The 22,985-nt window shown below is 47.4% G+C and overlaps 1 protein-coding gene across 1 annotated transcript in view; it reads right to left on the bottom strand.

Moving 5' to 3' along the window:
- Positions 1-662: 662 nt before the first annotated feature.
- The window catches only part of LOC136612883 (RCC1 and BTB domain-containing protein 1-like), a 41,462-nt gene continuing 19,139 nt past the window's right edge, over positions 663-22,985 (bottom strand). The window contains exons 3-6 of the mRNA XM_066593620.1: positions 8,616-8,730; positions 7,548-7,655; positions 6,481-6,620; positions 663-815 (exon numbers count right to left, since the gene is read on the bottom strand). Of these exons, the coding sequence (XP_066449717.1) occupies positions 776-815; positions 6,481-6,620; positions 7,548-7,655; positions 8,616-8,648 (321 nt within the window). The 5' untranslated portion in view covers positions 8,649-8,730 and the 3' untranslated portion in view covers positions 663-775. The remainder of the gene's footprint in view (positions 816-6,480; positions 6,621-7,547; positions 7,656-8,615; positions 8,731-22,985) is intronic.

Raw genomic sequence — 22,985 nt, 5'->3', positions numbered from 1 at the left:
GTCATTCTAGCAATCCTTTGGTTCTCGACTCACAACCTGGCCATTAAGAACTATCACCTTCCCCTCAGAGTATTGTAAGGTGAATTGCCAATCTAAACTGCCCACGTCCAGTCTGGGGCAAGACCCTAAGAGTACTCCCCTATAAAACAAGAAGTTGCCATCACAATACCAGACTCCACCAATCACAGACATGTAACCGCCCCCAAGCTAATAGTATAAAATGTACTACACCTAGAACATACTTAACAGAGAAAACAACTGTGTTCCACTGCTGATTAGTTACCTCCATGCCAAAATGATCCCAAACAGCATCTCATGTGACACATCACATGCAGCAGTCACATGATCCAAGTTGTAAGTACGGAGGGCTAAAGGATCCAAAAAGGGGCCAACTGCACATGCATAGGCGCGGCTGTCAAAAAGGCACATAGAATATAGTGCTCCTGTCATAAGCACATCGCCAACCAAAGCATGGCGCCGGCCAACCCACACTGTGCTCAGACAGTGGAGCTGCGCCAACCAATAGATGGCATTGGCCAACCACTCCGTACATGTGTACTATGAAAATTCTTTATTGGTCAAATACTCTCAAATATCATAGAAAATACATGTCATACATCTATAAAGTATATAAGCAAAACTTCAACCACAAAAAAGGAAAAAAAGAAGGGGGGAGTGGGGTAAAGGAAAAAAAAAAATCACCATACCAATCATGTATAAAGAGCAGGACATAATTAATTCCAATAGTATTCAGAGATCATTCTGGCAGTAGGGTTCAAGTGGCATGGAGGCTCAAACCAGAGCAGGAACAAAACCTACAATAAAACCAAACAAGACAACAATTAGTTAAAAACAAAAGTGACAAAAATTTACTACAGAGGAAGCAAAGAGAATCAAATATATGGCATAAAGTTATATTCCATGTTTAAACCATATGGATGCATAGTGTTCAGAGTATGAATCCAGCGGAGTTCTTTCTTTTTAAGGAGAGACTCCCTATCTCCTCCCCTATCTAGTGGAGGCACTCCATCAGTGATGCGAAACCTAAACTGGCTAATATTGTGTTTGTGATCGTGAAAATGTCTGGGTATGGGTAAATCCAAGCACTTAGTGCGGATGGTACTTTTCTGTTTAGTGATGCGGGATCTGGCTTCCATGGTCGTCTCTCTACCTAGCCTAAACCACACGGGCAGGTCACGTAGTAGACGACAAAGGAGGAAGTACAAGTATAACGTTTATGAATTTTAAACTTCTTTCCTGTGAAGGGGTGGTGAAAAAAATCACCTTTAACCAGATATCTGCAGCACGTGCAATTAAGGCAAGGAAAATTCCCATGCTTTAATGAAGCTAACAACCGCTGTGTTTGTCTCTCAGCAGGCATGGATGTCTTAACAAGCTTATCTCGTAAATTGGGGGGCCTCCTGTAGGCCATCATAGGTCTTGTAGCAAATTCTGGTACAGTGTTTAGGCCCCTGGACAGTAAAGGCCAATATTTGTTAATAATAGCCGATATTCTACCACTATGCTGATTAAAGGTAGAAATAAAGGGTATTCTTTTAGTTACCGTCATCTTCACTTTAGGGGTCAACAATGTTCTACGATCCAGGGTACGTATCCCCTCAACCGCTTTCTTCACAAGGGACACCGGATAACCTCTATGTATGAATCTTCCGGCCATTTGTTCCAATCTTTTATCAATAAAAGGATCTTGAGCAACTCTCCTTATTTTCTCCAACACAAGGAAGAACATTGTAACCATGTCTGGTTGGTTTTAGAGCGACTCTGGAAGAACAACCTCTATATCAAACTAAAGAAATGTGAATTTGAACAGAGCCAAATGCAGTTTCTGGGGTATATCTCTCTCCAAACAGTCTGAGTGGAGACTTGAACAAGATTAAGGCTGTTGTGGATTGTCCTATTCCCAAGAACATAATAGAAATTCAATTCTTTGTCAGGTTTGCAAATTTTTACAGGAAATTTATGAAGAACTTTTCAAAAAAACATCCTGCCTATCACTGCTCTTGAAGAAAATGCAAGTGTTTACAAGGTCCCCAGCGCCAGTGGTGCAGGATATCTTAGAAAGATTAAAGACCACCTTTACGTCAGCACCGGTACTGGTCCACCCAAATACAGAATTGCCTTTTGCCATCAAAGTTGACGCCTCCAAATCAGCAGTGGGTACAATCCCATCTCAATTAGTTGGAGATAAAATGCAGATGCATCCATGTGCATTTTTATCATACATCTTATAGCCTGCAGAAAGAAACTGACATTGGGAATAAGGAACCTTTAGCCATTGATCTGGTTTTCTCTGAATGGAGACACCTTCTGGAGGGAGCTCATCAACCAGTAACTGTTCTTACAGACCATAGAAATCTAGAATTTCTCCTAACTGCTAAAAGACTATCAGACCCCCAGTATACGGATCTGTGCTGGAGATGCCTTAGAGAGAGGGGGACTTTAGTACACTTGTGGTGGTCCTGTGCGCTAATTCAGCCACTCTGGCAGGAGGTAGGAGCGCTGTACACAGCGGTCTGCAAACAGGTAATCAACCTTACCCCTGAAATCGCCTTGTTATCTATGATCCCAGGCTCGATGTCCCACATAAAAGGCTCCTTGTTGCGCTTTTTCTTGCTAGCCATGAGACAAATCATTTCTAGCAAATGGAAGTCCACAACTCCCCCCACGAGATTGATGTGGTTAGAGTCTCTAGACAATCTAAAATACATGGAGGAGCTGTGTGCCAAGGTCGAGATGCGTTTCACCAAATTCTACTCAGTATGGGCGGTGTGGCTTCAGTTCCGCTCCTCCCCAGAACTGAACACCTGGTTGGATAATGGTGCCCTTATTCCCTGATTGTCTTGAGATACCCCTTGCCAAATGTACTAGACATTGATAGGACTGAGAGTACAAGCTGGAACCATGGTCAATGTGGACAGAATATCCCTATCCCCTTCCCTTACCCCACCCTATATTTTCGCCTTCCTTCTTTTTCTTTTCTGTCTCTGTCTATTGTTTCTGTCGTTTTTCCTTTGCTCTTTACTTTCCCTGAGCGGTTGGTTCTTTTGGAGGAAGTTGTACTGGGGAACTATATTATAACTGCTGCCTAAAATGTGGGGTAGCTGAATAGCAAAACAGAATGGGTATTGTATTGCTACTTCTTTATTGTAATCGTATTTTCATTATGTATGCTTCGATATTAATGTGGCAGTGAATAAAATATTTTTTGAACCATAAAAGACTATCAGTGAGACAAGTACAATGGGCCTTATTCTTCTCAAGATTCAACTTTCTGACCAGGCAATTGGGGGGAATTTTTAACCCTAAGGAATTGCTAACAAGGGTGAAAGAAGGGTATGAAAGCGACCTTTTCCTCAAGCAACCTTCCAAAGAAATACAGCTTTCATACAAAAAAGGGTTCTGGATGTACATCTAAGGATCTGTACATTCCAGAAGTAGGTTGACTTGAGGTCCTAAATTAGATCCATGACTCCAAACTTGCTGACAATCCCAGGATCACGAAGACCCTGGAGCTCCTGCCTTGATTTTTCTAGTTGCCAAATTGCAGGGAAGATGTGAAGGAATATGTCAACTCCTGTGATATGTGTGCATGGAACAAGATACCTCAAGCTTGTCCTTTTGGTATTCTACAGCCACTTCCGGTTTCTTCTAGATTTTGTGGATTCATATTTATGGACTTTATTGTAGATCTCCGTCCATTAAAAGAGATGACCATCATTTGAGTGGTGGTTGACCAGCTTACTAAGATGGCCCATTTCATCCCCACCAAAGGGATCCCAAAGCAGAGTATACAGCAGAACTGGTGATCAGAGACATTCCAGACTGCATGGAATACCAGATGACGTAGTTTCCGATACAGCTCACATAAAATTTTTGGAAGAACCTTTGCGCGGCCCTGGATATCACCGTAAACCTATCTTCAGTCCAATGGTCAGACCGAAAGGACAAACCAAACTCTGGAACAGTATCTCTGATTCTTCATCTCCAGGACGCATGGGTGGACTGCCTACCAACGGCGGAGTTCGCTTATAATAAAGCCAGACATTACTACCTTGCAGAGTCCATATTTTGCAAACTATGGACTACATCCTGTGTTCATTTCGGGCCTCCTGTCCCCACGGCCAACCAGAGACTATTAACCTTACAGGAAACTCCAGAAAATAAAAGAAAATACTGCAGGAGGTTCAGACGAACTACAAACGAGCTGCAGATCGCCATTGTAGGGCCTCTCCTGCCTTTCAGGTAGGGGACAAGGTGTGGCTGTCTATCCAGAATATGAAGAGCCATGTCCCTTATTCCAAGCTCAGACCAAAATATATGGGGCCATTTCTAATCAAGGCAAAGGTAGGCCAAGTAGCGTTCCGTCTGGGCCGTCATCCCATGTACCAGACCCCAGCTGCCTCTTTGACCACGTTTCCCACCAGCAGCAGCTACAGCAAGTGACTCCAGTCCTGCACTAGATTATGACCCCCCCCCTCTATGACATTCCAAAGGGAGGTGAAGATGCCTCATTCTTCTGGCAACAAGAACACACAAGGACCTATAACAGCATCAAGCAAGCTCTCCTAAAGGAACCCGCACTGGGTTTACGTAATCTGGGGAAACTATTCTCTATGTCCATGAGAAAAATGGACGAACGATCGGTGGTCTCACCCAGATGATTGGATCATTGCATCAGCCTGTTGCCTATCTCTCTAAACAACTTGACAATGTGCCCATGAGATGGCCTCCCTGCCTGAGAGTACTGGCAGCAACGGTGGCCTTGGTCACAGAAGCTGACAAGCTTACCCTGGGCCAAGAACTCACAGCACGGATGCCTCATTTGGTCCTAACATTGATGGATGCTAAAAAAGTTCTCCACTGGCTGACCAATGCCCACTTGACCAAGTACAAGGCCTCCTTTTGTGAAAACCCAAGACTGAAGTTGGAAGTGTGCACTACTTTAAATCCTGTGTCCCTGCTGCCCAACAGAATTGGAACCCTTGCTACAATCAAGTTGAACAGAAATTGCTGAAAACAGCAGCTGGAGAATACACACCTCAAGGCCGGTACACCTTCCCTGATGAAAGAATTGTAGTCCTGACAGCACTAGCAACGAAAATTGTTAAGAAAATGCATGAGGACACACACTATGAATCCACCACCATGGAAAATCTAATCCAAGATGTGCTGTAAATTTGTAAAAACATGGATTTTGCCACAGATTTGCAGCAAAGAAAATACAAAAGAAGATTTCCACAGCAGAAAATACATCCTATGTCGATGTATTTAAAATCTGGTGATGTTCTGAAAGAACCGCAAGATTTCACTGTTCTGGGAAGTACCAATTGTTGGGAACAGTGAACCAGTTCAATAGTATGCCGATGCCAAAAGTGAGCCTAGTGTTCAAATCTGGCCAGGAAGTTGATGGGGCAGTGGAGGTGTTTGACATTGCCAAATTTCATCTAATCTTTTTTAATACACAAGCAAAATTTCACCCATTATCCTCAGATTGCCTCGGTGAATTTTGAATACAGTTTCTGACTATGAAAGAAGATTCAGATGTAACCACAGAAATTAGCGCTGCAGGAGGAGTTCACCAGTTGTCTGTATAATATGGTGTTCTTACCATATTAACTATTGAGCACTGGCAGCGACAATTTCTGTGGTTACAGTTTCTGAGTTTGCTAGCAGCAATCTGTTTTTAAATAGTCCAGAAGATGTAAACTATGAATGTCATATACTTTAATAAAACTGCAATACTGGAATGCATGTTAAAGGGGTATTCTGGGATTGTATTTTCTCTCTTAATGACCGACCGGTCATTTGATCAGTGGTGATCTAAGCGGTGGGTTCCTGCCAATCAGCCAATTCCTGGTCATAGTCACCATGGTCAGCGCAGGAAGCAGAGAGTGCTGACCACGGTGCAGTAGACCAGGCTGGAATTGCAAACGCAGCTCATATTTAACTCAAAAGGAAGCAGCGCCTACAATACTGACCCGGACCGCTGCACTATGGTCAGCACGTCCTGGGCTGACCACAGTGACAGCAGCCACAGAAATCGACTGACTATCAGGGACCTGCTGCTCGGATCCCTGCCAATTTATTGATGACCAACAAAATAAAAGGATATTCTAGGACTTAAGTGTGCAAGTTTTCTTTAAAGGGGTCGTCCAGCTAATAGCCAGGTCTTTAAGTTCAAAATGGCATAAAAAAAGTTAATTACTCTCCTTACCAATCCCAATCATAAAGCAATCACTTGCCTGAGCCCACTGAGAGGGACCATGATGTAGAACATGGGAAACACCAGAATGGGAGCAGCAGGACATTAATAAAGGTAAGTGACTTTATTACCTTCCTTTTAATCAACCAGAAATTCATTTTAAAGTGTGCCGTTGCTAGCAGTTTTGACTGAAAAGAAAATGTCCCGCTAGAATGTCTTGTGCAGCATAGTCAGTGAAATCCTCCAATCTACTATACCTTTCATGGGTCTCAACTTTAACTGGAGAAACCTGGTTGCTTTTGTTGCCAATACCTGGCTGGCCGTTGGTGTTGGCTCCCCAGGAGTAGAGATAGCCTTGGTCAGTCAGTCCCATAGTATGGCTGTAGCCACATACAATCTGTAAGGAATTACAGAAGATGAAACTGCCCTCGTAGATCTACGAGCACGAGATCAGCTATACACAGATAATCTACTCCAATAGAAGTGGCCCAGTGTTTATCACTTATGGTTGCACCATTAGGCCGCTTTAAGACCTGCTTTATTCACTAGCTTCGTATTCCAGTCTGCAAAACAGATCAAATACAACCTATTCACACGGCCATATATTCATGGTCTTTTAATGCAGCATGATCCTATTTTTTTCCTGCGTTTGCCTAATAAAATGTGTAGGAATATTGAACTAGTAGTGCTAAAATACTGATGACATACGGTTGTAATGTCATCTGTAAAACTACCGACACCCCTCAGTGAATACACTACGGGGTGTAGTTCCTAAAATGGGGTCATTTGTGGGGTTATCTATAATTCTGACACCTATGAGCCTTTGCAATCTTGGCTTGGTGCCGGAAAATAGTGTTCCTCAAAATGTTGATAATTAATGTTAAATTTGTACGTCTCGTGATGAAAGTTAAACGATGTCTGTACCCAACTTGCAGTATGTTGAGTTAAACAAGAACGCGAACAACAATGGTTGTACAGAATCTCTTAATATTAAGTAAGTTAGTTGATTGCAAGACTATATTAGGGATGTCCAGACAGTTACTGTTCCAGCCAGAAATACATCCTCAGAGAATGCAACTACGCAACCTGTCTTGCCTTAGTAGTTAAGTCAGTTAAGTTAATATTGTCTTTTTCTTTACTGTCTATATATATATGCAATATTTCAAATGTATGTAATTAATTATAAAATCTAATAAAAATTGATTTAAAAAAAAATAAAAATTTGTACGTCTCCTAAATGGTTAAAAAAAACAAAAGTTTTTCAAACGTACATTGTTGGAATTAGCCCTTAAGGATATTGGACCACTACAAGAGTATCTCTCACCTGAACTATACACACTTGATTAACAAACACCACTTTGCAGGGAATTAGTTGGTTTCCAGTTCCTCCAACTCCAAGCTGACCAGTGCCATTATATCCCCAGCCGTAGACCTAGACCAAATGCAACAGATTTATAGCGGTTCATCAAATATCACATTTCTTTGGTCATGCCAAGTGCATTGACAGGTTTTTCATGGTTATCCATTATGATTTTCTTTAGCTATCTCTGAAATTAAATGTAAAGAATTGGCCCCAGGACGGTCTCACTACAGCTCCTGTACACAGACATAAAATTTTGTACAAATCTCCCCATAAAGTTGCACGGGCCCTCTACTGGATCTTAGTTTGCCTCCGGTTTCATATTTTGGTTTTCCATACATACAAAATATAAAGTCTGATGGAGGATACCACAATGTAGTACCCCAGCTACTTCTAGGGAAATACACCAAATGACAGTGCCCGTTTGGGGATGTACAGAGGTGGTATAACTTCATATTAAAGGTGCCATATTGACTAGTAATGACAGGGCAGCTCCAGCAGTACCCAGCCCATGCACGAAGCGAAGCATACTAGTTTATGACAGCATATGATGCTTTCTTGCGACATATTCCAGCCTGTAAAGCATCAAGCCCGGACTGTGCGACTCCCCACAAGGATGGGACTACCCATATAAATTTGAGCAATTTTCACAGCATGCGCTGGATTGTAAGTTTTTATCCAAAATCCTGGAGTGGACACTCAGCAGGGCCGTGTTTAGGAAGCCATTTCTCAGCTGTATGGTGGTTTAGCTGATGAAACCTAGTGACAAGTTCCGTTTAAATGGTAGATCTATACAGCTCTATAGGCATAGAGATGCAACTGTCCGGGGGATACGTCTGATGCCACAGCTCAAGACTGCTCTGAGCAACGAGCCAAATGTGAGGAACAGATCCTATGGTTGCAATGGTCTATGAGATCAATATCAGACTGAAAATGTACATTAAATTTTCAATAAATTTGATATTTATTATATTAAAGGGGTTGTACAGTTACTGGACAACATCCCTTTAATACCGCTGTTTGTTATCTTACCCCTGGTAGGATACAGCACTGTACTCTCGGCATTTATTGTGTTAGCAGCGGTCACTGGAAGTCAGGCGACCGCTGCAGGATCACGGCTTGTTCTCCTGGCATCTGTGCTCACATCCTGAGCGGCATCATACGAAAAACAACACATGTTTTTGTTAGAGATCTAACACTTCGAAAGATAGTTCAAGACCTATCTTCACACACCGTATAAAATGACAGTTTAAATGACACTTTTGAGCGATAATCTTTGCATAGTCTATAGTAGCTAAGTAGCTACTAAAGTGCTATGCAGGCGGAGCGGGACACTGCCGCTATCTTTAAGCTAACAATACAGCTGTTCTGCTTAAGTAAACAGCTGTATTGTTCTCTGCGATTACAGGCGGCGTCCTGCTGTGAACTACCAGCGGGACACGGGCTGTAAGAATCTTATCAGTGCTGCCAACTCTGATAATAGCCTGCACCACTGATAAGAGTTCATCGCTCAGTTCAAGAAAACTAGAATTGAACGATGAACGAGTAGTGCACGAAAATTGCATGATGTCCGTGCATTTAGACCAAACGATTCTCGCTCAAAAGTGGCTTCGAGCAATTTTTGAGCGAGAATCGTTGGGTCTAAATGGGCCTTTACCTGTGTTATCCATTTGTGATCTTAAAGGGATTTTCCAGGGAGAATACTATTGATGACCTACCCTCAGCTGAGCAGGTGCATGCTGCCAGCGCCGCAAATACACAGAGGTCAGAGTGGAAGTCTCCGAACCGACCTCTGTGTAGTGGCCGATGCCTTTAACTGCAGGCTGGGGTCTCATTGACATCACCACGAGCTGTGCCTTTAGTTACAAGCGCTGACCACTACACAGAGTTCGGTGCAGAGAATTCTGCTGCTTCCGTTCTGACCTCTGTGTATTTGTGGTGCTGACAGCATCCGCTCGCTCAGCTGATCAGTCTGGGTCCCGAGCGATGGATCCCAGCTGATCAACTATTGATGACCTATCCTAGGAATAAGTCAGCAGTAGTATTCTCCCTGGAAAACCCCCTTTAACCCCTTAGTGACGAAGCCTGTTTGCGCCTTAGTGACGGAGCCAAATTTTGGAAATCTGACATGCGTCGTTCAACATAGCATAACTCCGTAAAGGCTTTACATATTCAAGTAATTCTGACATTGTTTTTTCGCCACATGTTGTACTTCATTTTGGTTGTAAAAAGAAACCGATATAATTTTTGTATATTTATTAAAAGCGCCAAAATTGGGAAAATTTTGAAAAAATTGTCATTTTTTTCACATTTTCAACTGCAATATCTCAAATATGTCCAAACATACTGTACAAATTTTTGATAAGATATATATTTCCATCTGATTACTTTATTCTGAATACATGTTTGAAAAACTTTTTGTTTTTTTTAACCATTTAGATGACGTATAGAGATGAGCGACACCAAAATGCTCGGGTGCTCGTTACTCGGGACGAAATTATCGCGATGCTCGAGGGTTTGTTTCGAGTAACGAACCCCATTGAAGTCAATGGGCGACCCGAGCATTTTTGTATTTCGCCGATGCTCGCTAAGGTTTTCATGTGTGAAAATCTGGGCAATTCAAGAAAGTGATGGGAACGACACAGCAACGGATAGGGCAGGCGAGGGGCTACATGTTGGGCTGCATCTCAAGTTCACAGGTCCCACTATTAAGCCACAATACCGGCAAGAGTGGGCCCCCCCCCTCCCAACAACTTTTACTTCTGAAAAGCCCTCATTAGCAATGCATACCTTAGCTAAGCACCACACTACCTCCAACAAAGCACAATCACTGCCTGCATGACACTCCGCTGCCACTTCTCCTGGGTTACATGCTGCCCAACCCCCCCCCCCCGCACGACGCAGTGTCCACAGCGCACACCAAAGTGTCCCTGCGCAGCCTTCAGCTGCACTCATGCCACACCACCCTCATGTCTATTTATAAGTGCGTCTGCCATGACGAGGAACCGCAGGCACACACTGCAGAAGGTTGGCACGGCTAGGCAGCGACCCTCTTTAAAAGGGGCGGGGCGATAGCCCACAATGCTGTACAGAAGCAATGAGAAATATAATCCTGTGCCACCGCCATCAGGAGCTGCACACGTGGGCATAGCAATGGGGAACCTATGTGCTACACACTATTCATTCTGTCAAGGTGTCTGCATGCCCCAGTCAGACCTGGCTTTTTAATTCATAGACACAGGCAGGTACAACTCCCTATTGTGAAGTCCCTGTGGACCCACAGCATGGGTGGGTGCCAGGAAGCCACCGGCGGTACATAAAAATATCCCATTGCATTGCCCAACACAGCTGAGGTAGTAATGTCGTGCTTAATGCAGGTGGGCTTCGGCCCACACTGCATGCCCCAGTCAGACTGGGGTTCTTTAGAAGTGGAAACAGATGCATTTATAATTCCCTGTGGACCCACAGCATGGGTGGCTCCCTGGAACCCACCGGCGGTACCTAAAAATATCCCATTGCATTGCCCAAAACAGCTGAGGTAGTAATGTCGTGCTTAATGCAGGTGGGCTTCGGCCCACACTGCATGCCCCAGTCTGACTGGGGTTCTTTAGAAGTGGAAACAGATGCATTTATAATTCCCTGTGGACCCACAGCATGGGTGGCTCCCTGGAACCCACCGGCGGTACCTAAAAATATCCCATTGCATTGCCCAACACAGCTGAGGTAGTAATGTCGTGCTTAATGCAGGTGGGCTTCGGCCCACACTGCATGCCCCAGTCTGACTGGGGTTCTTTAGAAGTGGAAACAGATGCATTTATAATTCCCTGTGGACCCACAGCATGGGTGGCTCCCTGGAACCCACCGGCGGTACCTAAAAATATCCCATTGCATTGCCCAACACAGCTGAGGTAGTAATGTCGTGCTTAATGCAGGTGGGCTTCGGCCCACACTGCATGCCCCAGTCAGACTGGTAATATGTACCTTAACAGTAACCGCGTTGGTGGTAATGTGGTGGTGACTGCGGACCTAGTAGCGCGGTTTTATTTTGTTGGTTTTCGGAATGTGGCCAGGATTAAGTGGGCTGTGGCGGGGGATGTTTTTGAGGCACTACGTGTCCTCTCCACGTGTCCGTAACAGCGTTGGTGGGAAATGGCCTCGCCGCCATCATGTCTTTGGGAAGCCTCTGTTTCCACACCCCAGAGACATACCATTAGCAGCGGTATAGGCAGAGCCCATAATTAGTAACATTTCAGCCGTAGCATTAGGACAGGCCCCACTAACATATCACTAGCAGCATTATAGGGGGAGCACAGTATTCGTTCCATTTCAGTAATAGTAGCACTCAAGACAGGCCCCAGTAACAATTCCGAAGCAGCAGTATAGTGGGAGCGCAGTCTTCGTTCCATTTCAGTAGCTGCAGTATAGACAAGGCACAAGTTACATTTATGTAGCTAAAGTGTAGGCCAACCCCACACACCTTTCTGTACCATGAGTGCAGGCGAAGAACATAGAAATTGCTATGATTACACTGTAGGCGAGGGCCCACAAAAATTGCTGTATCAACAGTACTAATGTACATCCAAAAAATTGGCCATGGCCAACCAAGAGGGCAGGTGAAACCCATTAATCGCTTTGGTTAATGTGGCTTAAGTGGTAACTAGGCCTGGAGGCAGCCCAGTTGAACGAAAAATTGGTTCAAGTTAAAGTTTCAACGCTTTTAAGAGCATTGAAACGTATAAAAATTGTTTAGAAAAATTATATGACTGAGCCTTGTGGCCCTAAGAAAAATTGCCCGTTCAGCGTGATTACGTGAGGTTTCAGGAGGAGGAGCAGGAGGAGGAGGAGGAATATTATACACAGATTGATGAAGCAGAAATGTCCCCGTTTTGGATGGTGATAGAGAACGATGCTTCCATCCGCGGGTGCAGCCTACGTATTGCTTCGGTATCGCTGCTGTCCGCTGGTGGAGAAGAGAAGTCTGGGGAAATCCAGGCTTTGTTCATCTTGATGAGTGTAAGCCTGTCGGCACTGTCGGTTGACAGGCGGGTACGCTTATCTGTGATGATTCCCCCAGCCGCACTAAACACCCTCTCTGACAAGACGCTAGCCGCAGGACAAGCAAGCACCTCCAGGGCATACAGCGCGAGTTCAGGCCACGTGTCCAGCTTCGACACCCAGTAGTTGTAGGTGGCAGAGGCGTCACGGAGGACGGTTGTGCGATCGGCTACGTACTCCCTCACCATCCTTTTACAGTGCTCCCGCCGACTCAGCCTTGACTGGGGAGCGGTGACACAGTCTTGCTGGGGAGCCATAAAGCTGGCAAAGGCCTTGGAGATTGTTCCCCTGCCTGCGCTGTACATGCTGCCTGATCTCTGCGGCTCCCCTGCTACCTGGCCCTCAGAACTGCGCCTTCTGCCACTAGCGCTGTCGGATGGGAAGTTTACCATCAGTTTGTCCACCAGCGCCCTGTGGTATAGCATCATTCTCGAACCCCTTTCCTCTTCGGGAATGAGAGTGCAAAGGCTCTCCTTATACCGTGGGTCGAGCAGTGTGTACACCCAGTAATCCGTAGTGGCCAGAATGCGTGTAACGCGAGGGTCATGAGAAAGGCATCCTAACATGAAGTCAGCCATGTGTGCCAGGGTACCTGTACGCAACACATGGCTGTCTTCACTAGGAAGATCACTTTCAGGATCCTCCTCCTCCTCCTCCTCTTCCTCCTCCTCAGGCCATACACGCTGAAAGGATGACAGGCAAGCAGCATGGGTACCGTCAGCAGTGGGCCAAGCTGTCTCTTCCCCCTCCTCCTCATGCTCCTCCTCCTCCTGAACGCGCTGAGATATAGACAGGAGGGTGCTCTGACTATCCAGCTACATACTGTCTTCCCACGGCTCTGTTTCCGAGCGCAAAGCGTCTGCCTTTATGCTTTGCAGGGAACTTCTCAAGATGCATAGCAGAGGAATGGTGACGCTAATGATTGCAGCATCGCCGCACACCACCTGGGTAGACTCCTCAAATTTTCCAAGGACCTGGCAGATGGCTGCCAACCAGGGCCACTCTTCTGTAAATAATTGAGGAGGCTGACTCCCACTGCGCCGCGCAAGTTGGAGTTGGTATTCCACTATAGCTCTACGCTTCTCATAGAGTCTGGCCAACATGTGGAGCATAGAGTTCCACTGTGTGGGCACGTCGCACAGCAGTCGGTGCACTGGCAGATTAAACCGATGTTGCAGGGTGCGCAGGGTGGCAGCGTGCATGTGTGATTTGTGGAAATGTGCGCAGATCCGGCGCACCTTTCCGAGCAGGTATGACAAGTGGGGGTAGCTTTTCAGAAAGCGCTGAACCACCAAATTAAAGACATGGGCCAGGCATGGCACGTGCGTGAGGCTGCCGAGCTGCAGAGCCGCCACCAGCTTACGGCCGTTGTAACACACGACCATGCCCGGTTGGAGGCTCAGCGGCGCAAGCCAGCGGTCGGTCTGCTCTGTCAGACCCTGCAGCAGTTCGTGGGCCGTGTGCCTCTTCTCTCCTAAGCTGAGTAGTTTCAGCACGGCCTGCTGACGCTTGCCCACCGCTGTGCTGCCACGCCGCGTGACACCGACTGCTGGCGACGTGCTGCTGCTGCTGACACATCTTGATTGCGAGACAGAGGTTGCGTTGGAGGAGGAGGAGGAGGAAGGTGCTTTAGTGGAGGAAGCATACACCGCCGCAGATACCACCACCGAGCTGTGGCCCGCAATTCTGGGGGTGGGTAGGACATGAGCGGCCCCAGGCTCTGACTCTGTCCCAGCCTCCACTAAATTCACCCAATGTGCCGTCAGGGAGATATAGTGGCCCTGCCCGCCTGTGCTTGTCCACGTGTCCAATGTTAAGTGGACCTTGGCAGTAACCGCGTTGGTGAGGGCGCGTACAATGTTGCGGGAGACGTGGTCGTGCAGGACTGGGACGGCACATCGGGAAAAGTAGTGGCGACTGGGAACCGAGTAGCGCGGGGCAGCCGCCGCCATCATGCTTTTGAAAGCCTCCGTTTCCACAAGCCTATACGGCAGCATCTCTATGCTGATCAATTTTGCAATGTGCACGTTTAACGCTTGAGCGTGCGGGTGCGTGGCGTCGTACTTGCGCTTGCGCTCAAACTGTGGCGCTAGCGACGTCTGGACGCTATGCTGAGAGACATTGGTGGATGGGGCCGAGGACAGCGGAGGTGAGGGTGTGGGTGCAGGCCAGGAGACGGTAGTGCCTGTGTCCTCAGAGGGGGGTTGGATCTCAGTGGCAGGTTGGGGCACAGAGGGAGAGGCAGTGGTGCAAACCGGAGGCGGTGAACGGGCATCGTCCCACCTTGTGGGGTGCTTGGCCATCATATGCCTGCGCATGCTGTTGGTGGTGCCTCCCCAGCTGATCTTGGCGCGACAAAGGTTGCACACCACTGTTCGTCGGTCGTCAGGCTTCTCTGTAAAAAAACTGCCACACCGTAGAGCACCTTGACCTGTGCAGGGTGGCATGGCGCGAGGGGGCGCTTTGGGAAACAGTTGGTGGATTATTCGGTCTGGCCCTGCCTCTACCCCTGGCCACCGCACTGGCTCGGCCTGTGCCCACACCCTGACTTGGGCCTCCGCGTCCTCGCCCGCGTCCACGTCCTATAGGCCTACCCCTACCCCTCAGCATCGTGTATTACCAGTGATTTGATTTCCCAGGCAGGAAAGAAAGTGGCGCAAGCCTGCTGTAAAACGTAGCTGGTTGCGTCTGATTTTTTAACGTTCTCCACGCAGCACACACGTACCCAGAGCCCCGAGGACTGTCAGAGGCAGGCCAAATATACTTTTTTCCCTTTTTGTAAAAGGAAAGGCCCACTGCGTCTATTCACTGAATAATAAGTTTAATAACTGTGTTGTGCCCCTGCAAATGTGTCACAGAACTTTAGTGTTGCAGAGTTATTAACTACAGCTGAGCAAGGAATTTCCCAGGCAGGAAAGAAAGTGGCGCAAGCCTGCTGTAAAACGTAGCTGGCTGCGTATGAATTTTTTACTATCTCCACCCACCACACACGTACACAGAACGCTGAGGACTGACAGAGGCAGGGCATATAGAATTTTTCCCTTTTTTTAAAAAGAAAAGGCCCACTGGCTATATTCAATCAGATAAGAAATCAGTTCCACAGAAATGCAGTTATATGAAGTGCAGCAGGGCGGTGATTTTTCCCAGGAAGGCAGGAAATAAATTGGCGCAAGCCTGCTGTTAAACGTAGCTGGCTGCTGATGATTTGTTTACTATCTACACCCACCACACACGTACACAGAACGCTGAGGACTGACAGAGGCAGGGCACATAGAATTTTTCCCTTTTTTTAAAAAGAAAAGGCCCACTGACTATATTCAATCAATAATATATATCTTCTGGCCCTGCCTACACAATTCTCTCCCTGTAGTATTACTGCCGTCGCAATGCTCTGCACAGCCGACTTAAAAAAAAAAAAAATGCAACACTGCTAACAGCAGCCTGCACAGTACTGCACACGGTTAAATGTGGCCCTAAGAAGGACCGTTGGGGTTCTTGAAGCCTACACTCACTCCTAACACTCTCCCTGCCTAACCACCACTTCTGTCCCTGGACTATTAATGCGGGGCGCAATGCTCTGCAGACAGACGATTTTGAAAAAAAAAATAATTGTGCCCTGCCTACACAATTCTCTCCCTGTAGTATTACTGCCGTCGCAATGCTCTGCACAGCCGACTTAAAAAAAAAAAATGCAACACTGCTAACAGCACCCTCCACAGTACTGCACACGGATAGATGTGGCCCTGAGAAGGACCATTGGGGTTCTTGAAGCCTACACTCACTACTAACACTCTCCCTACAGCAGCTCCGGCACCAGCACTTTCCCTCAGCTAACTGAGTCACAAGGCATCTGAGGCGAGCCGCGGGAGGGGCCGACTTTTATACTCGGGTGACATCTGATCGCCCCAGCCACTCACAGCAGGGGGGTGGTATAGGGCTTGAACATCACAGGGGGAAGTTGTAATGCCTTTCCTGTCTTTCAATTGGCCAGAAAAGCACGCTAACGTCTCAGAGAGGAAACTGAAAGTAACCGGAACATCGCGTGGTACTCGTTACGAGTAACGAGCATCCCGAACACGCTAATATTCGCCCGAGCATCAAGCTCGGACGAGTACGTTCGCTCATCTCTAATGACGTACAAATTTAACATTACTTTTCAGCATTTTGAGGAACACTTTGTTTTCCTGCACCAAGCCAAGTTTGCAAAGGCTCATTAGTGTCAGAATAATAGATACCCCCCCAAATGACCCCATTTTTAAAACTACACCCCTTAATGTATCCACTGAGGGGTGTCATGAGTATTTTGACCCCACCGTTTTTTTTTTCAGGAATTAATTAAATTTAGAGGAGAAAAAATAAAATTTCATATTTTTGCAAATATGTCATTTTAAAGACATATTTTTTTCCTATAGTGCCCATGAAAATGAGGATTTACACCCCAAAATGCATACCCCTGTTTCTCCCATGTTCAGAAACATACCCATTGTGGCCCTAATCTTATGTCTGGATGCACAACGGGGCCCAAAACGAAAGGAGTAGTCGGTGCCTTTCATAACATAAATTTAGCTTGAAGGCGTTTTAGGCACCATAGCACTTTTGTAGAGCTCTTGAGCAGCCAAAACAATAGAGAACCCCCACAAGTGACCCCATTTTGAAAACTAGACCCCTTAACGAATTTATCTAGGGGTGTACTGACCATTTTGACCCCACAGTTTTTGAATGAATTCAAGCCAAGCAAAAGGAAAAAAATGTGATTTTCATTTTTTTGTCAATTCTGTCATTTTAAAAACAGCTTTTTTGTACAGCACACACACGAATGAAGCCTTGCACCCCAAAATGGATACCCCTGTTTGTCCCGTGTTCAGAGACATACCCATTGTGGCCCTAATCTTATGTCTGGATGCACAACGGGGCCCAAAACGAAAGGAGTAGTCGGTGTCTTTCAGAACATAAATTTTTATTGAAGGCGTTTTAGGCCCCATAGCACTTTTGTAGACCTCTTGAGCAGCCAAAACAATAGAGAACCCCCACAAGTGACCCCATTTTGAAAACTAGACCCCTTAACGAATTTATCTAGGGGTGTACTGACCATTTTGACCCCACAGTTTTTGAATGAATTCAAGCCAAGCAAAAGGAAAAAAATTAGATTTTTGTTTTTTTGGCAATTCTGTCATTTTAATAACTGCTTTTTTTGTACAGCACACACATGAATGAAGACTTGCATCCCAAAATAGATACCCCTGTTTGTCCGGTGTTCAGAGACATACCCATTGTGGCCCTAATCTTTTGTCTGGATGCACAACGGGGCCCAAAATGAAAGGAGTAGTCGGTGGCTTTCAGAACAGAAATTTAGCATGAAGGTGATTTAGGCCCCATTGCCCACTTGTAGAGCCCTTGAGTGGCCAAAACGACAGGAAACCCCCACAAATGACCCCATTTTGAAAACTAGACCCCTAAACGAATTTATCTAGGAGTGTACTGTGTATGTTTACACTACAATTTTTGAATAAATCTAAGCAAAGCAGTAGGAAAAAAATTACAATTTTCATTTTTTTGGCAGTTGTAGCAATTTAAAAACTGTTTTTTTTGTATAGCACACATAGGAATGAAGACTTTCACCCCAAAATGGATACCCGTTTGTCCCGTGTTCAGAACCATACCCCTTGTGGCCCTAATCTACTTAAAGGACACATGGCTAGTGTCAGGACAGTGTCCGGGATATGGGGGTCCCTGAGATATCCCGCAACCCCTGTCCCTGCCTACTTGCCCCCCTGGGCTAACCCCCAGGGCGACAACTGGGCGACGGTCCCTACCCTCACTAGGGAAGCGGGACACGGGAGACAAACCGACACTGAGACAAACAACGGTAGAATGGTCAGACAATCCGGGTAGGCAACAAGAGGGTACGCAGTACGGAGGGGTCAGGCAAAAACGTAGTCAAGTCCAAAAGCAGGTGTCAGAAAAGCCGAGGTCACAAGAGCAGTCAGGATAAACGCGGGTGCAGCTGGAGAACCAAACTAACACTGGCAACGCCTGACAGGAAAACACACATATTTAAATGCTGTCAGTGCTCCCGCCCCAGAAGCTGATTGGGGCGGGGAGCCTGACAGCAGCAGGGCTAAATCAGGGAGGTGCTGGGGGCACGCCCCCAGTCTTGCAGCACAGACCGTTACTAGGGAAGCCAGCCTGGTAGTCAAGTGACTAGAAGCACCAGCTGCCTCCCTAGCAACCCGGCGGCGACCAGTCTTACAGCGGCCCGGGGAGATCACCAGAACCGGAGCTCCCCTACGCCGCACTCCTGTAGCCCGGGTGGCAGGACCGGTGGTGCGGGCACGGCGGCCCCGAGAGTTGCAGGTTCTGACAGTACCCCCCCTTCTACGGGGGGACACCGGACCCCCATGGCCCGGTGCGGGCTTAAGCGGGAAAGCCCTGTGGAATGACTGGACTAGGCGTGGCGCATGAACGTCCCTGGCAGGGACCCACGTCCTATCCTCAGGGCCAAATCCTCTCCAGTGGACCAGGTACTGCAGCCCACCTCTAACCCGTCGGGCATCCACAAGCCTTTCTACTTCATACTCCAGTTCCCCCTGTACCAGAGAGGGAGGAGGCGGGTTCTGGGTGGGGAGAACTGGAGTCACATACTTCTTAAGCAAGTTCTTGTGAAAAACCTTGTGGACCTTCCAGGGGTCAGGAAGTGCCAACTTATATGACACCGGGTTGATAACCTGAGAAACCGTAAATGGGCCAATGAACCGAGGAGCAAGTTTCAGGGAGGGAACCTTAAGTCTCAGATTCTTGGATGATAATAAAACCTGCTCCCCGACCACAAAAGGTGCAGAGATAGTACGTCTCTTATTTGCGTATTTACGCAGTTTCTCTTGGGAACCCTGAAGGTTCTTACGAACCTGGGCCCAAACTGTGCACAGTTCTTCAGCGGATATGTCAGCGGCCGGATTGTTCGAGACAAAAGGAGTAGAAAGCGAGAACCGGGGATGGAACCCATAGTTACAAAAAAAAGGTGACAGTTGGGTCGACGAGTTACCATGGTTGTTAATAGCAAATTCGGCGAGAGGTAAGTAGTTGGCCCACTGATACTGGTTATCAGAGACAAACAGTCGCAGATACTGGATAAGTTCTTGGTTCATCCGTTCCGTTTGTCCGTTACTCTCGGGATGGAAAGCGGATGAAAAGGACAAATTAACGTTTAGATTTTTACAGAAGGCTCGCCAGAAGCGAGCGACGAACTGAACCCCTCTATCAGACACAATATCCTCGGGGATCCCATGTAATCGAACAATCTCCTTGATGAACATCTCAGACAAAAGTTTGGCGTTAGGCAACTTGCCAAGTGGAACAAAATGAGACATTTTGGAGAAACGGTCAACTATTACCCAAATGACCGTATTCCCCAGCGAGGATGGCAGATCAGTAATAAAATCCATGGACAAATGGGACCATGGCCTGGACGGAATGGGCAAGGGCAGAAGAGGCCCCTCAGGACGTCTCCTGAGGTTCTTCCCCCTTGCGCAAACCGGGCACGCGGACACAAATACCCGTACATCCTTGGCCATGTGCGGCCACCAATAGAGTCTGGCCGCTAACTCCAGAGTACCCCTGATGCCGGGGTGTCCAGCTAGGACTGAAGCATGTGTCTCCTCTAACACTTTCAATCTCAGTGACAACGGGACAAATAATTTGCCTTCCGGAAGGGCTTCAGGAGCAGATTGTTGAGCGGCGTGAATGAGAGGTGAAAGGTCGGAGGAGACAGCAGCGAGGACCACCCCAGGGGAGAGAATGCTCTCAGGCTCCGGCTCGGAAGGTTCCGGAGAACCAAAACTCCTAGACAGGGCATCAGCCTTGACATTCTTAGAACCGGGTCTATAGGTAACAACAAAATTGAACCGAGAGAAAAACAAGGCCCAGCGGGCTTGCCGAGCATTTAACCTCTTAGCGGAATCTAGATAGGTGAGGTTTTTATGGTCTGTGAGTACTGTGATCTGGTGATGGGCTCCTTCCAAAAAATGCCTCCACTCTTCGAAAGCCCACTTAATCGCCAGCAATTCCCGGTTGCCTATATCATAGTTCCGTTCGGTGGAAGAAAACTTCCTAGAAAAATAGGCACACGGTCTAAGGTTGGTGAGAGTGGAGGGACCTTGGGACAGTACCGCTCCCACACCAAACTCAGAGGCATCTACCTCCACCACAAAAGGGCTGGACAGATCCGGTTGTACTAGGACAGGTGCCGAAGAGAACGCCGCCTTTAGGGTATTGAAGGCCCTCAGAGCCTCAGAAGACCAGGTCCTCACATCTGCCCCCTTTCTGGTGAGGTCCGTTAGAGGTTTAGCCACCACGGAGAAGTCTTTAATGAATTTGCGATAGTAGTTGGCGAAGCCGAGGAAGCGTTGAAGGGCTTTCAACGACCCTGGCTGGGCCCACTCCGTGATGGCCTTCACCTTTTCAGGATCCATCTGGAAGTCGCATGGCGTGATGATATACCCCAAAAATGATATCTTTTGTACCCCGAAAACACATTTCTCGAGTTTAGCAAACAGCTTGTTATGTCTGAGTCGAGCTAGCACAGTCTGAACGTGAGTATGGTGACTCGGCAAGTCGGAGGAAAAAATCAAAATGTCGTCTAGATATACAACCACGAACACCCCCATGATATCCTGAAACACTGAGTTCATGTACCCCTGAAAAATGGCGGGGGCGTTACACAATCCAAAAGGCATGACTAGGTATTCAAAATGCCCGAGGGGCGTATTGAAGGCGGTTTTCCACTCATCCCCCTCCCGAATGCGGATGAGGTTGTATGCTCCCCTGAGATCAAGTTTAGAAAACCATCGGGCACCAGCGACCTGGTTGAGGAGGTCAGGAATGAGTGGAAGAGCATACTGGTTTCGGACTGTGATTTTATTTAGCTCTCTATAGTCAATACAGGGCCGGAGACCCCCATCCTTCTTCTCAACGAAGAAAAACCCGGCACCCACCGGGGATTCTGAGGGCCGGATGTGCCCCTTGGCCAGGCTGTCCTGGATGTAGTCCCTCATGGATTCTCTCTCTGGAACCGTAACGTTATAAATGCGGCCCTTAGGAAGTTTGGCCCCAGGAATCAAGTCTATTTTACAGTCCCATTCCCTATGAGGGGGCAGAGCTTCAGATAATTGTTTGGAGAACACGTCAGAAAACTCGGAGAGGTATTCTGGTAGGGGGCTCCCCTCGCAGGTGGAGATTCCCACCTTCACCGCACAAAGGTGGTTGGCACAGCGGGGACCCCACTTTACCAGTTCCAACGTGTCCCAATTTACTACCGGGTTGTGCTCCCGGAGCCAGGGGAGGCCTAGGACGACGTCCACAGACAAATCTCTCATCACTAGAAAGGTGCAGGTTTCCACGTGTAAGGCTCCTATAGTAAACCTTACTTCAGGGGTAACCAGATTAACCACCCCTGCTTGCAATGGAGTGGAGTCCACTCCTGAAACCAGAATCGGAGTCTCTAAACGTAACAAAACCCCGGACAGTTGAGCAACGAAATTAAAGTTAACGAAATTAGCCGCAGCCCCAGAATCAACAAAGGCTTGCCCAGTACGGTGGAAAGCATGAAATTCTAGGGTGCAAGGCACTAACATTTTGGACAACACAGGGAGTACCTTGGCTCCTAGACAGTCCCCCCGACAACTGCCTAGGAGCGGGAGTTCTTCCTGCCGTGGCTTCTTAGCGCAGGTAGCAATGCGGTGACCCGGCTCCCCACAGTAGAAGCAGAGGTTCTTCTTCAGGCGGTGTTCCCGTCGTTGCTTGGGGTTCACGGCTCCCAGCTCCATGGCCTCGGTGGTGGGAGGATAAAAGGTCGGGTCAGTCGAAGAAGTAGACGTGGGGAGTGGGGTGGTCCGAGCGGCGTGTCTGGCCCTCAAACGTCGGTCGGCTCGAATAGCCAGCGACATGGCTTGCTCCAGGGTTCTAGGCTCTGGGTGGGCCACAAGTAGGTCCTTGAGACCCTCAGACAGACCGGTCAAAAATAAGTCTTTTAGGGCGGCATCGTTCCACCGGGATTCCGTACAATGTTGACGGAATTGGGAACAGTAGTCCTCCGCCATCTTACAACCCTGGCGCAGGGCCAGAAGTTTGGAGACTGCGTAGCCCGCCCGGTCGGGTTCGTCATAAATTTGACCCAGGGCGGAAAAAAAAACGTCAAGGGATAGTCGGGCTGGAGAGCCAGCTGGTAGCGAGAAAGCCCAATTTTGGGGCTCTCCCCTCAGGCGGGTAATTACGATTCCCACTTTCTGGTATTCAGTACCAGAGGAGTGGGGGCGGAGATCAAAGTAGAGTTTGCAGCTCTCTCTAAATGCA

The sequence above is a fragment of the Eleutherodactylus coqui genome, chromosome 1, assembly GCF_035609145.1.
Source record: "Eleutherodactylus coqui strain aEleCoq1 chromosome 1, aEleCoq1.hap1, whole genome shotgun sequence".
NCBI lineage: Eukaryota > Metazoa > Chordata > Amphibia > Anura > Eleutherodactylidae > Eleutherodactylus > Eleutherodactylus coqui.
The sequence above is the reverse complement of the archived record's forward strand: the minus strand, read 5'-3'. Positions and strand labels throughout refer to the sequence as shown.